Source organism: Carassius gibelio, chromosome A5 (assembly GCF_023724105.1).
Source record: "Carassius gibelio isolate Cgi1373 ecotype wild population from Czech Republic chromosome A5, carGib1.2-hapl.c, whole genome shotgun sequence".
NCBI lineage: Eukaryota > Metazoa > Chordata > Actinopteri > Cypriniformes > Cyprinidae > Carassius > Carassius gibelio.
Window position 1 is genome coordinate 32,364,708 of NC_068375.1, and position 13,254 is coordinate 32,377,961.

The 13,254-nt window shown below is 35.4% G+C and overlaps 2 protein-coding genes across 4 annotated transcripts in view; one reads left to right on the forward strand and one right to left on the reverse strand.

The window, feature by feature from the left end:
* LOC128013133 (protein unc-13 homolog B) overlaps nt 1-5,898 on the reverse strand; it is an 83,805-nt gene extending 77,907 nt beyond the window's left edge. Inside the window, exons 1-2 of the mRNA XM_052595862.1 lie at nt 5,669-5,898; nt 2,905-2,934 (exon numbers count right to left, since the gene is read on the reverse strand). Of these exons, the coding sequence (XP_052451822.1) occupies nt 2,905-2,934; nt 5,669-5,690 (52 nt within the window). The 5' untranslated portion in view covers nt 5,691-5,898. The remainder of the gene's footprint in view (nt 1-2,904; nt 2,935-5,668) is intronic.
* LOC128013194 (protein FAM214B) overlaps nt 2,896-13,254 on the forward strand; it is a 27,114-nt gene continuing 16,755 nt past the window's right edge. For 2 of the 3 annotated variants that reach the window (XM_052595990.1, XM_052595980.1), the window contains exon 1: nt 7,258-7,622. The gene's annotated coding sequence lies outside the window, so the exon portion shown is untranslated. Of the gene's footprint in view, nt 2,961-7,257; nt 7,623-13,254 lie in introns of those variants that run through there. The other variant, XM_052596009.1, reaches the window with a different exon arrangement.

The following is a 13,254-nucleotide window of genomic DNA, read 5'->3' on the forward strand; positions in this document are numbered from 1 at the left end:
TAGCATGGTTCCCACAAATATAGGAAGCTCAGCAGCACAACCATTTTCAATAATAATAAAAACTGTAACTTAAGCACCAATTCGTCATATTACAATGATTTCTAAAGGGTCGTGTGACACTGATATATCGCTGTATTTGTTACTGTATATTTGGTCAAATAAATGCATCCTTGATAAGTACAAGAGACTTCTTTAAAAACAATAATAATAATCATAATTTGAATTGTAACATTTGAATGGTAATTTGCACATCATGCACGTAATCATGTGCACATAAACATCATGCAAGTCATCAGTATAAAAGGAAAGTGAAATATATCCTCAGATGAAAACTGAATGCTTGTTTAGAAAAGGTTAGAAGCCCAGAAACAGGAATTTAGACACCCTGTCTCAATAATAGGCTTCCTCATTTGATGCAATTAAGCTTCACCAGCAGTTAAAAATGTCACTTTTCAATAAGAATACCTCTGTGGCAAAGATAATAGAATCTTACTGGGAGTCAAACTGCATTTGATTCTAGCACAGTATTGAATTCTGTGCTGTGGGTGGGACAGTCTGAGAAGAGGCTGGAAAGGCTTTTTTCTGTTATTAGCAATAGATTAGATTTCTATGGGCCTCTCTGTCACTCAGACAGACCTCTGTTCATTTGGGAGTCAGACATAGACTGATGCTCTGCTGCTGGTGCTCTCTCTCTCTCTCACTCTCTCTCTTATTTATGGAATAGTCACTGTACATGGGGTCAATCAAGAGATCATGAATTATGCACTTATGATCGTCTCATCCGGTAATTAAAACACATCATATATGCATAAATGTGTTATATATATATATATATATATATATATATATATATATATATGTGTGTGTGTGTTTGTGTTTGTATACACATTCAGATAATTTCTGCACTACTACCAGCACCACAGAGAATCTTAGAGTTTTAATACTCCCCATCTCCCACTCTAGAAATAATAGGTCATCCAGATACTTTTCGCCTAATGTTTTTTGAAATACTAATTGGACATACTACACTTTTGGCATACTGTTTTTCACCAAATATTGTATATAGTATGAAAGCAGACATATTTGGACACAAAGTTTAGCTTTAAGGAACTTGGATGCAGATGGATGGATGAATGGATTACGCAGGATGAAGTAGAAGCAGATATTCATGGTGTGGGTGACACAGGTAGAATGAGAAGGTCCAGACACGGTCAATAAGAACACAGAATGCCAGACAGAGACAAAAACACTAGCTCATTAGCTTCTCAAATAAATTGATCGGTTCATACTCCTGTTCCCATATAGATTTATTTACCATAGATTTGTCCCCACAATCAATACTTATTTTACTAGCCTTTCAACTTCAATATCACCACTTTAAACACTTGCTCTCAAACATTTTTATCAGAAGTTTTTATCTAAAGTGACTTATCTAAACACAAGCATTTCAACCTAACTAAACTATACACTTTATTTTAAATTATATATATATATATATATATATATATATATATATATATATATATATATATATATATATATATATATATATATATATATATAAATATAGATATAGATATAGATATAGATATAAAATTCCATACAACTTTATTTGAATAGATTAAAAAAACACTTAAATCTCAAAATAATAATTTAAAATGCTTCAAAATTACATAATGTATATTATAAAAAGTATATTCATTTTGAGAATTGTTAAAGATATCAAGAGAATCTAAATTCATAAAAACTTAAATAGAACATGCACAAAGTCTCCCTCCACCCATCCTCACCACATTCTACAGTGGCACCATAGAGAGCGAAACCATTTGGTTTTGAGTCAAGTACTTCACTGTAGTACTACGGTGATATCTCTTCAGTGCACAGCACGAGCAGGTCAAACAACTATGACTGGGACTGTATATACATACTATTATAATGAGAAGACCATAATACTAAAATGCTATGAATTTTTAGAGTTTAGCTGCCATGTTTCTGCACATTGTTTCATGAAGAACCTGTCCACAAAAGGAGTTTGCATTCAGAGCCCTGCAGATATGTTCATGTGCATTCGGCCCTTTTTGCAAATAGCCTATAAGTCTTAATATTAACGTTATGTTGTATAAATAACGAAGCGAAGCGTATTCTATATCAAATTATGAGTTAAATCCCATTGATTAAAAACTTGCATCAAATGCATCGCTCTACTGGTCATCTTCAGCACGCGCAGCTCAAAACAGAAATGCAGAACATTAACTGCTAACGTTTTAGGCTAATGTTATAATGAGAGCACTATTGTAAAAATAACAAACAGTTAATTGTTATGGTTTTGCCAACGTTAAGTGTTAGCTATCTGTTCATCAAAACAAATCATTATTTACACCGTTTATATCTGCATTAGATGTTCATTACACATTTTCCCTGTGTGTTAACATCAGTAATTATGTTAGTCGAATGTCTTAGTTGTGTATAGGTTTACACTGTTTTACTTAATTGTTGTTGTCTGTATTTATGTAGCACCGTGGTCCTGTGAGGCACATTTCATTCAACTGTATGTCCCCACGTGTAGCAGAATGACAATAAAGCTCAACTTGACTTGCTTATTCTAATTCTAACTTAAAGTTCAGTTATTAAAAGTGTTTGCATCTCTCCTGGGATAGAGTGCAATGTGTGTTATAGAAGAGTGAAAATCCCCTGACAGACCATTGCTTGCCTGCTGGCTAACAAGAAAACCAGTTCACTGTGTCTCTCCAGTCCAAGCCAAACTGGGCCGCAGCATGAGTCCGATTCAAGCACCAAACACTCATGTGAATGACAATTGACTGAATGTGTTATTTTTTCTCTCTTTGAGTCTAGGGTAATTGTAGAGCCACAACTGTTGCACACATGACGTAAACAGTCCATTACCTGGAGGTCCTTGGAGCTTGGCCTTTTTCACTGAAAAGAAAAGAAAAAAAGACGAAGTAAGTGAAAACCACAAACAGCAGGAAAGAGATTTTTTTTAATGATGAAAGGGACACAATTCAGATACAGGCAAAATACTGCTTAATAGAGGATTTAACCACATATATCAAGAGAGTTCAAAAGGAAAGCACAGGGTTCAGTCCCAACATCCAACCCATAGCCATTAAAGTTTTAACCCTCTCCCAAACAATTTCCACGAGGTCTACCTGGAAAAATTAAAATTCATATTGCATTTTAATGACAGCTGTTCAGCTGACACTAGACTCCAAAATAGGCAATCTTTGTTCAAGGGACAGAAAATTTGGAGCTAACCATTTATTGACAAAATCATAATTGCCATGTGACTAATTACTCTGGAGCCAAAGAAAAATGACATGAAAACAGAGATTGGCTGATAGCTCCATATGAACATAACAGTCCCAAACCATTAGTATCAAATGTATGTTTATCTACACCTATGGACATCAAAAAACTCATAAGGAGGTGCTAGAGGATCCAGGACAATTAGAGAAATTTTCAGTTTAACAAAATATGTCTGCTCAGAAATCATAAAACTAACCACATTTACTTTATTCTACTGACAGCCCTATTTTAAAACAGTACAGAAAAAAAATAATAATAATTTACTTCGGCTTTAGCACCAGCGTTGTTACGGTTACCCATAACACAAACAACAGATTACAATGCAAATCATTATTAATTGGAATAAAGCTTAAATAAAATGAATTCTAAACATTATTTGGAAAACTTCAACGTAAAACCTAAATGAAAATTAGAAGCATGATACTAACTGAAATAAAAGGTTGAAGCATTAAAATGTCTAAAACTAAAAAAACACGACAAAAAATTACTAAAACTTCAAATAAAATTCATATGACAACTAAAATATGTAAATAAAAGCTAAATATGAATAAATAATAATCATGCATAAATATTAGTAAAATAACACGGTTTAGATCAGTGGCAATCCAAAAGGATAACACTGAAGCTCTGTCCCGCCACACAACACCAGCATCGTGCTATATACTGTAAATCTGTCTAACTTTTCCCTTTCCCCTTGTGCCTGTGTGCTTCCTCTCTACATGTGGAGAAAAAACTTCTCAACAATCCACAGCAACACACAAAACACTGCAAATCAAATCTGCTAAAATATTACCATGCAGCTCTTTGCATATACACTTTCTTTACACCCTGTGCCTCAACTGTAAAACACGTTCTGGAGCAAAGCTGCTGATAGAAAATGCATAAGTGTAAGGTCTGTATGCAGGTAGGGTAATAGTAATCCACTGTTACATTCACAATGAGACCAAATCATATTTATTTTCTTCTGTTATCCCAGAATATCTCTCTATTCATCATTGAGATGTCAGTCTCTTTTGATTTTCTGTACATGCTTCTTCTGCCATGACTGCTGACAGCATGACAGATCTCTGACACAAAAGACCTCACAGAACAGCAATTTACTCTAGTCCAGACGAACTAAAATCAATTGTATTAGATTTATAAAAGGAGCAAACTCTTTTAGACAGTTTAACTGCTCATATGCATGCATACTGTTGCTGCAAATATTCCGTTTCCATATTATTTCTAAAAGCAGAATATTTAGACTAGCTGTTGTAAATTATCTCAATAGTCAATAGCTCAACAGAACTGATAAAATAACAAGACTTTTAACAAGTCACAATGAAACAGAAGTATACGTTCTTCCACATTGTGATTCCATGCCAACTTCAAACATGCAGTTATTAGGATGTTCTGAGTGGTTACTAGATAGTAACTTACAGGCTCAAGTCAAAGGAGCCTATTCAAATATTCAAATTTAGATATGTAGGTTCATTCACAAATACAAGGTTAGAGAAAAAAAAAAAAAAAAATAGAACACCTCTCCTTAATAAGCCACAAAGTTTAAAGTATCAATCCTCAACCTTAGGGTTAAAGATTTGTTCAAAATTCTCAACTCTGATTATGAGCAACAATTTCGCAAATTCCAATCTCCCACCACTGGAAGAGATTTGCTAACAAATCCAATCTCAAATGCTGAATTCGAAATCTCGTACTAGCAAAGTAAATAGTAATAGAAAAAAAAAGAAAAAATAGTAATAATATAGAACTAGTATCCTGTTCCGAATTTGGCTTTGATGACAAATGGATTTCAGTTTTATTTTTCCGCACATTATATTGTAAATTCGGATACTGATTTGACACACAACGTTTAGTAGCCTATTTAGATTACAATATAAATGGAGTCAAAGCGATTTGACGTCGATTAAAGACGCACAAATATATATTTAGTGACCAACGTTAAGTCTACTCAAGCTCAGTAATCTAAAAAAAAATATTGATTTGACATGGATGGCTTCACAGGTATCCATTAAAAAAAAAACAGTTGTGTGCACAGATTTTGCAGTACAGATATCAATAGAGCACATAAAACAGAAAACACAACCGGGAAAAACCGTTAAACGCATTAACAGGGAAGACGAGTCGCCTCCCATCCACAATAACACCACTTGTTTATCGAAAGTTAAAAACCTATTCTTGAATTATAACATTCTCATAACCTGTTACCTGTTGCTTTAACCGGTTTGAGATGCACTTCAAGTTTACCGGTTACAAACCAGAAGCATATATACACAAGTACACCATAAATAGAAGTCAGTGTAATAACAAGAAAACTGAAAAACATTTAAAGGTCCCAAACACTTACCTCGCACGCACAGTAGCGACATTGCTGAGATTTTAGTCCAACACAGCACAATTATGACTTGATCACCTCCTTTGGCATTAGTCACTTTATTTTCTCCACTTTCGAAATTATATTTGAGGTTGCGGGGAACAATCGTTGATGTTTACATTCATCATAAAAATAAGAGAGAAGTGGCGTCTGTGTTCGCAACGCGCCAGGAGAACTGTTCGGCGTCCCCATGGCGTCAGTGACAGGTGCATGAGCCAATCATCTTCAACTAACGGAGAACGGAGGCGGTTCTAAAAGATGACGCGTCGAATAATGTACTTTGTACGCGCACAGGTGTGTGAATCGCTCTTAAACTCGCATAATTTACAGCATCTGTATCAGTATAATCCTATAAAACAAACAAAGTCCCGATGTTTAGAACAAATAGCTGCAGGTTTGAACTGAATTTCATTTAATTGTGTGAAATAAGAAAGGTGCAGCTGTATTTGAGATAAGAAAAAAAAGTGCAGTTTCTTAAAATTATTGAAAAAGGAGAGAAATAACAACAAAAACGAACCATACTATTTAATTTCCACTGATTTAACAGCATCTTAACTGTAGCAAATTAACGTCAACCTGCATTAGTCTGTGCATAGATATGCAGTCTGTGGTGCAGTCTGAAGGACTTGATTTATGCCTGATGCTTCTGTGGTACAATCCCGCCATCTAGTGGTGAGCATGTGCTGCTTCATTTAAAAACAGTCAAAATATGAATTTACATTCACATTTGTTTCAAAGAAAATGTGAACTTGAACGCTCCACTATTTCTGATTTTAATGAAAGCTTCACATGAGCGACACAATCAGCAGCATATGAAGATGCAAATGCTTGTACATAATCTATTAAAAGGGCAATAACCACTGACACTAACTAAGGGTTTAGTTATCATCATTTGATTTAAACAAACCTAATGTTGTTATGTGTAATTGTTCAGAAATTCAGTCTCCAGCACTGATGGATTTAAGTCAAGTCCTACGTGGCTTTCGACCGATGAAAAATGTTAACTGGAAATATGACTTTTGCAGGGTTCTTAGGAAAACGTATACTTTTCCGATTTGTCACTGATTATAAATTGTTATTATTATTTTTTTTCAGAATCATTCCATAGGACCTACGTTCCCTTTGTAGCCTAATTTGAACACTACAGTTCAGTTTATCCGAGAAATGTGAGTGAAGGTGTTTATTTTCGATTAATATATTTTGGTTGCTTAAATTACTCTACAAAAAATTATTTGCCAGTTAATCTTAATATTATTAGCATGCAAGATTACATGAACCCTATTTGTGTCCTGTCATTATCTATACGTATCCCCACCAAAGCGGAGTAAAAGGAACAACTTGCACGTGTACGAGGGCGTGGCTTGCTAAGACGTTGCCTGCCACGCAACCAATGGGAATAGTTTTCGTCGAAATATATTACTATTATTCAAATATATTCAAATAATGCATAAGTATGCAACTGTTATTGGTTCGCAGACGAGAAAGCGACCAATCGCTTAAATGACAGCCCTTCAGCTGTTCGAACGTCACTCCCCCTAGTTATTTTTCAGCAAATCCCGGAAGTATTGTTTTTAAAGGGACAGAATAATTTCATGGGCGAGGGCTTTGGACCAAGAGCCTAAGCAGAAAATAGCAAAGGCCCGTTGGCAGATGTGCCTATAGGACGTGAAAAGGAGAAGACACGCAATCAAAACAGCTTTGTCGACATTTGGAAAGTAGGATCTTGTATCCTCATCGGTCAGAGACATCTTTGTTACACTGTGGGATTTCAACGCAGACAGTTTGACGTCGATTACACTGAAGATCTGGAGATCCTGTCTTCTGTCTAAAATAGGATCAAACTCTTCCTCCAGCTATGAAAGGAATGTTAGTTTCCTGACTGCCGCCTGCAGCCCTTGTTATTGTCATCGTTATATGTGTGCTGTGGGTGAGTTCTCTTTGTGCTGTCATCCTCCTTTAGATCACTCTCATTTCACCTATACAGAATATATATCTATATATCTCATTTCACATATATAGAATGAGTCTCTAGGTTCCGAGATTTTAATAATGAAGGATGGATTCTTAATCTAAAGTTACAAGATACCTAAACAATTTCATTAATCAATCATATAGCCTACTGTATGTAAATCCCTTATTAATCTAAATTCTAAACTCTATCTTTAATCTAAAGATTAAAGGATGAAATGATCTCCCGGTCTTATATAAAGATTCCCCGGGTATTTTCCACCTATTGTATTAGAAATTATTTAACGTGTGTTTGATAATGGCAGATTAATCATAGCCTGCACACACAATGCACACAGGAGCTTCTGTATGTTCATGCGCAGGGGGGCGTTTCTGCTTTGTCTGATTCATGCTATTTCATCCACTGAAGGCAACTTTCATCAGTGCATAAACCACATGCATTTCTCATCCAATTGCCTCCTTTTCTTTACCTTTTAGTTTTTATTTTATGGTTTCTTTTTGATTTATTGCATGCTTTGTGCTTAAAGTGTGCATGATTCTGTTTCTCTAATGTTACACCCTAGCCATGGGCCCATATGAATCATGCCTGGCTTAGTAGCACAGTTTATTTTAAAAGGTTGCCTTTATGCTTCACTATTGGCTTTTTTGACTAAGCATTGTGAGGATATTGTGTTGTCCTTGTAGGCTAATTATTATCAATAATACCAATATTTAATAGAGAGATTGAGCATTGAGCATTGAGCATTGAGTTTTGTCAGTAGGTAGATGGGTGTGCGCACACAGGTTGCAGAATATGTAAGAGGCATCCATCCTGCTCATTACTGATGCCAGACAGGACGTCAATGGAGAGGCACAATGGAGAGCTGCAGAGCGATTTCCATTGTCCAATAAAAAAATGAACAAAGAATCTGCAGTGACCCAAAGTGATCTCTTTCTCTCTGTAAATGGCTCAAATGTCCAAAAAGGGCTGCAGGCAGAATGTGCCCTTCATCATCAATATTAAGAGCTTCAGATCAGCTCTTTAATGCCCTTGCTGTGTGACCTCTTTCTTTCTGTGTGGCCGTGAGCAGAAGTATTTATTACATCATAAGGTTAGAGAAATGCATGGTAGGAATAGCTGCAGCAAATCTGAAGATAAGCATGTCAAGCTGGTGTAGGAAGCAAATGCATGTTCAGTGTGAGGTGCCTTAGTATATATGCAGCGTTAAGGCCTGTCTGCAACTGATACGTGTAAATGTTGAATGAGGGGTTTCGATTCAACATCTTTCCTAAATGCAATGTATTGTCTTTCTCTCTTCTTGATGAGGGTGGTGCCGGTTCATTAACACTGTGTTGCTTGGAATTGCTTGGTGTTGCTTGGAATTCAGTCTTTTTAACAGACTGGCCCTGCAACTGGTTTTCGGCTGTATGAATTGGATCCTTGTTCCTGTTTGAGGTGTGCTAAATAAATCTGAAAAACGTTTTTTGATGAAAAATGAAAAACTTCTACAAATTCAAACTTAATTAAAAAATGTTATACCTGAATATATACTACAGTTACTTACACTGAAATAAAAATAAAAACAGTCCACCATTTAGAAGACCTTAGCAGTACATTTTAAATGGGTAATGATTCAGATAACCAGTTTCAGTGCTTCTTGATTCTGATGCATTTGTATTTGTGTCTCTGCACACATTTGATTTTTTTCTCACCCCTAGAAAAACGTTCCTTTCTCTTTGGAGTGTTACAAGCTTTTGGTGCATAAAGAAGATCTGTAAAGTTGCAAAGACTAAAGTCTCAAATCCAAAGAGATATTCTTTATCAAAGTTAAGTAAACCACACCCTCCTAAAATGGCTCATTCTAATACACCCCACGTCTACGTCACGATGTGGGAAAATTTGCATAATGCCACCCAAATGTTCACGCAAAGAAAGAAGGCGTAACTTTTTTTAATTCTCACTGTTGCTGCCACCGCCGTGTTGTGAAGACGCTGCGCATGTCGTTGTGAAAGTGAAACTACTTTGTTTGGTCTTCCAAAAGAGTACACAACTAGAAATCAGTGGTTAAGTAATATTTACAGCACCATTCTAGAACGGTTCAACCCAAATATTTAGATGTGTGCAGCGCATATTGGGAGAGAAGCCTACAATGCCGGTGTCTGTTTCTATAAAGTCGGGCAATTCCAACTTTACTGGTTCTTCTTACTCACAGTCTGTAAGTACGTTTACATATTTAAAAAATTTGCCACTGATGAGTCAAACGCGATTTTTGAGCAGTGTAGAGTTGTGCTTGTTGTTTGTCATTTCTCCGATCACAAATGCAGTCATGGTTTTATGTTTACGCGGCGTGATACGCAGCGCATAAAAAGATAGTATAAGTCATTTATAATCAATAATTATTTGCCAACTGGATCCTACAAATGGCTCGTTTGTAATGGGTTTTATTGGTTTTGTCTCATCGCACCAGGGTTCTGCATCTCAGTATGTTAAGGGGCGTAACATTTTCGTCACACGCTTGAGGAATTCGGCCAATCACAATGCACTGAATAGATTGGCCAATCAGCATACACCTTGCTTTTCAGAACAATGAGTTTTGTAAAAATTGACACATTTCAGAAAGGCAGGGCATACAATAATGTGGAAAATATTTTTTATTTTATTTTTTTACTTTAAAACGCATAAGCACATTCCATTACACCAAATACACAATATAATGTTCTTTTTAGCAATGTCATATGGCCCCTTTAAATAGCCATACAGATGCCATAGATGGTTAACCATGTTTAGTCAAATCCACACTACTGGTCACCTGTCTGGGCATTTTTGCAGTGGTGGACAGTAACGGAGTAGCTTTACTTCGTTACTGTACTTAAGTACATTTTTCTAGTATCTGTACTTTACTGGAGTAGTTTTATTTTGAGCAACTTTTACTTTTACTTCACTACATTCCAAAGCATAAAATCGTACTTTTTACTTCACTACATTTCATAAAACACATCGTTACTCCCTATATCACGTGCTCCGACACGCAGAAGCGGTGTCTGATTCATCATGAACGAACTGAGTCTTTTCAAAATAAACCTTTAAATCGGATCGCGAATCGCACCAAACGATTCGTTTACGAATTAGAATGATCCGATTGCAGCTGTTCTGGAGTCGACCACTCACTGATTCAAATGAACCGTTTAGTGCGAGTCACCAGAAGTAAGAACCGGGAGATCTTGTGAGCGCGCGTGCGTCTGATGTTGCTAAAAGTAAGTTATGTCGAAATTTTGGATTAATTATTGTAACTGAAAATCATATTTAGGTCAAAACTGTCAGTTGTTTGGGAACTAAATCCGTTGTAAAGAGAGATCTATTTAAGCCCACTCAAATGCTCGAGTGCAGACGATGCAGACACATCAATTTTAGGTAAAAAAACAACAACAACAACAACAAAAAAACTTAAAACAACACAGATTAAATACAATAACTCATGCATGTTCAAATTCACCGCTGCCGTAATGTTAACAGTTTTATTAAAATGTCCTATGTTACGTCTGTTTTTATATTGTTTATCGACATTAACGTTATACATATGTATATTGTTTGGATTAACTAGACGAGTAGACAGACATGAATGTTCATCGTACTGAAAATAAGTAAATATTGTTAGCCGATGCTAACTGTCTAGCTAACAAGCTTGTTGTTGCTAAGTTGATGTAATTTTTATAAATGTCCAAATATTTTTATTCAGCAACATAGATATAGATATATATATATATATATATATATATATATATATAGATAGATAGATAGATAGATAGATAGATAGATAGATAGATAGATCACATCTGGGGAGAAAAGAAAGGATGTGATGTTCAGAACATGGTAACTACAGTAATTATCAAAGTGGGAAGAGATGCACCCCATTTGGCCAGGGGTGTTTTTAAACCACAGACAAGATTTGAGAAGGAAAAAATCATTATGAATTTTCTTTTTTTATTTTTTTCCTTAAAATGTTCTTCCTAACTTCAGGCCTTATTATCATGTCATATATACAGTACAGACCAAAAGTTTGGACACACCTTCTCATTCAAAGAGTTTTCTTTATTTTCATGACTATGAAAATTGCAGATTCACACTGAAGGCATCAAAACTATGAATTAACACATGTGGAATTATATATGGAATTATATACATAACAAAAAAGTGTGAAACAACTGAAAATATGTCATATTTTAGGTTCTTCAAAGTAGCCACCTTTTGCTTTGATTACTGCTTGCACACTCTTGGCATTCTCTTGATGAGCTTCAAGAGGTAGTCACCTGAAATGGTCTTCCAACAGTCTTGAAGGAGTTCCCCGAGAGATGCTTAGCACTTGTTGGCCCTTTTGCCTTCTGTCTGTGGTCCAGCTAACCCCTAAACCATCTGGATTGGGTTCAGGTCCAGTGACTGTGGAGGCCAGGTCATCTGGAGCAGCACCCCATCACTCTCCTTCTTGGTCAAATAGCCCTTGATGCCTTCAGTGTGACTCTACAATCTTCATAGTCATGAAAATAAAGAAAACTTTTGTATGAGTTTTCCAAACTTTTGGTCTGTACTGTAACTTTGATGTTCTGAAAAACAACTAACTTTAAAATACTTTGTTCTTACTGGTGAAGATCAGATGGTCATCTCTGTTTTCTCTCAGGTACATCACAGTGTAAGCTTCACAGTGAACATTACTCTCATCAGCGTAGTCCATATCAACAACAAAAATATATTTTGACACCATATAGTGGTTATTTTGGAAAAAATCCCAGGTATTTTGAGCAGTAGGATTATAAAAAAATGTGCTAATATAAAATTAAATTAAGTAGCCTATGTAAAATTGCAAACATCTATCTTGCAGTACTTTTTTACTTAAGTACATAAAAAATTGAGTACTTTTGTACTTTCACTTGAGTAAAATTGAAAAAGGAGTACTTTTACTTTTACTGGAGTAATATTTTACCATATGTATCTATACTTTTACTCAAGTACTTGATTTGTGTACTTCGTCCACCACTGCATTTTTGTCACATTTTAACCATATCATGATCTGAGATCAGCTTTAGGATTTCTCCAGTGATGGTTTATATAAGGATTTCAATAAAATAAGCTTGTCCTATATTAGTATCATAGGGATAAGCGTGTACATGTGCAGGCATGTGCTTTTAAACAGCTGTGTGTGCACAAGTGCTATAAAAAAAAAAAGCCAGCATGAAAACAAGGTGCTAAGCTGTTTATCATTTATTTAAATTCGAATAGTGACTTAAACAAGCAGAATTAGCAGAAGTTTTATAATTGCCTTAGGCTGTGGCTCTGGTGTGTATATATAAAATCAGTCATTTAAATAAATTATATTCTATAAATGTATTCTGGCTAGAATATCTTGTTAACTCGTATTATAAAATGCTGAAGTTCTGCTTTGTTGACACAGAACAGGCTACATTCAGCAAAGCCTAGGATGTATACTCCGTGTATTATAGTGCTTTGGTTTTTACTAGGCTGGTTGCAGGTTAGCGTGAATTTGTGTGTGTTGTCTTTGTACTAAAATAACAAATTAACATATATTTTCATTATCTTTCTGCCTCCAATCCAAGATTCA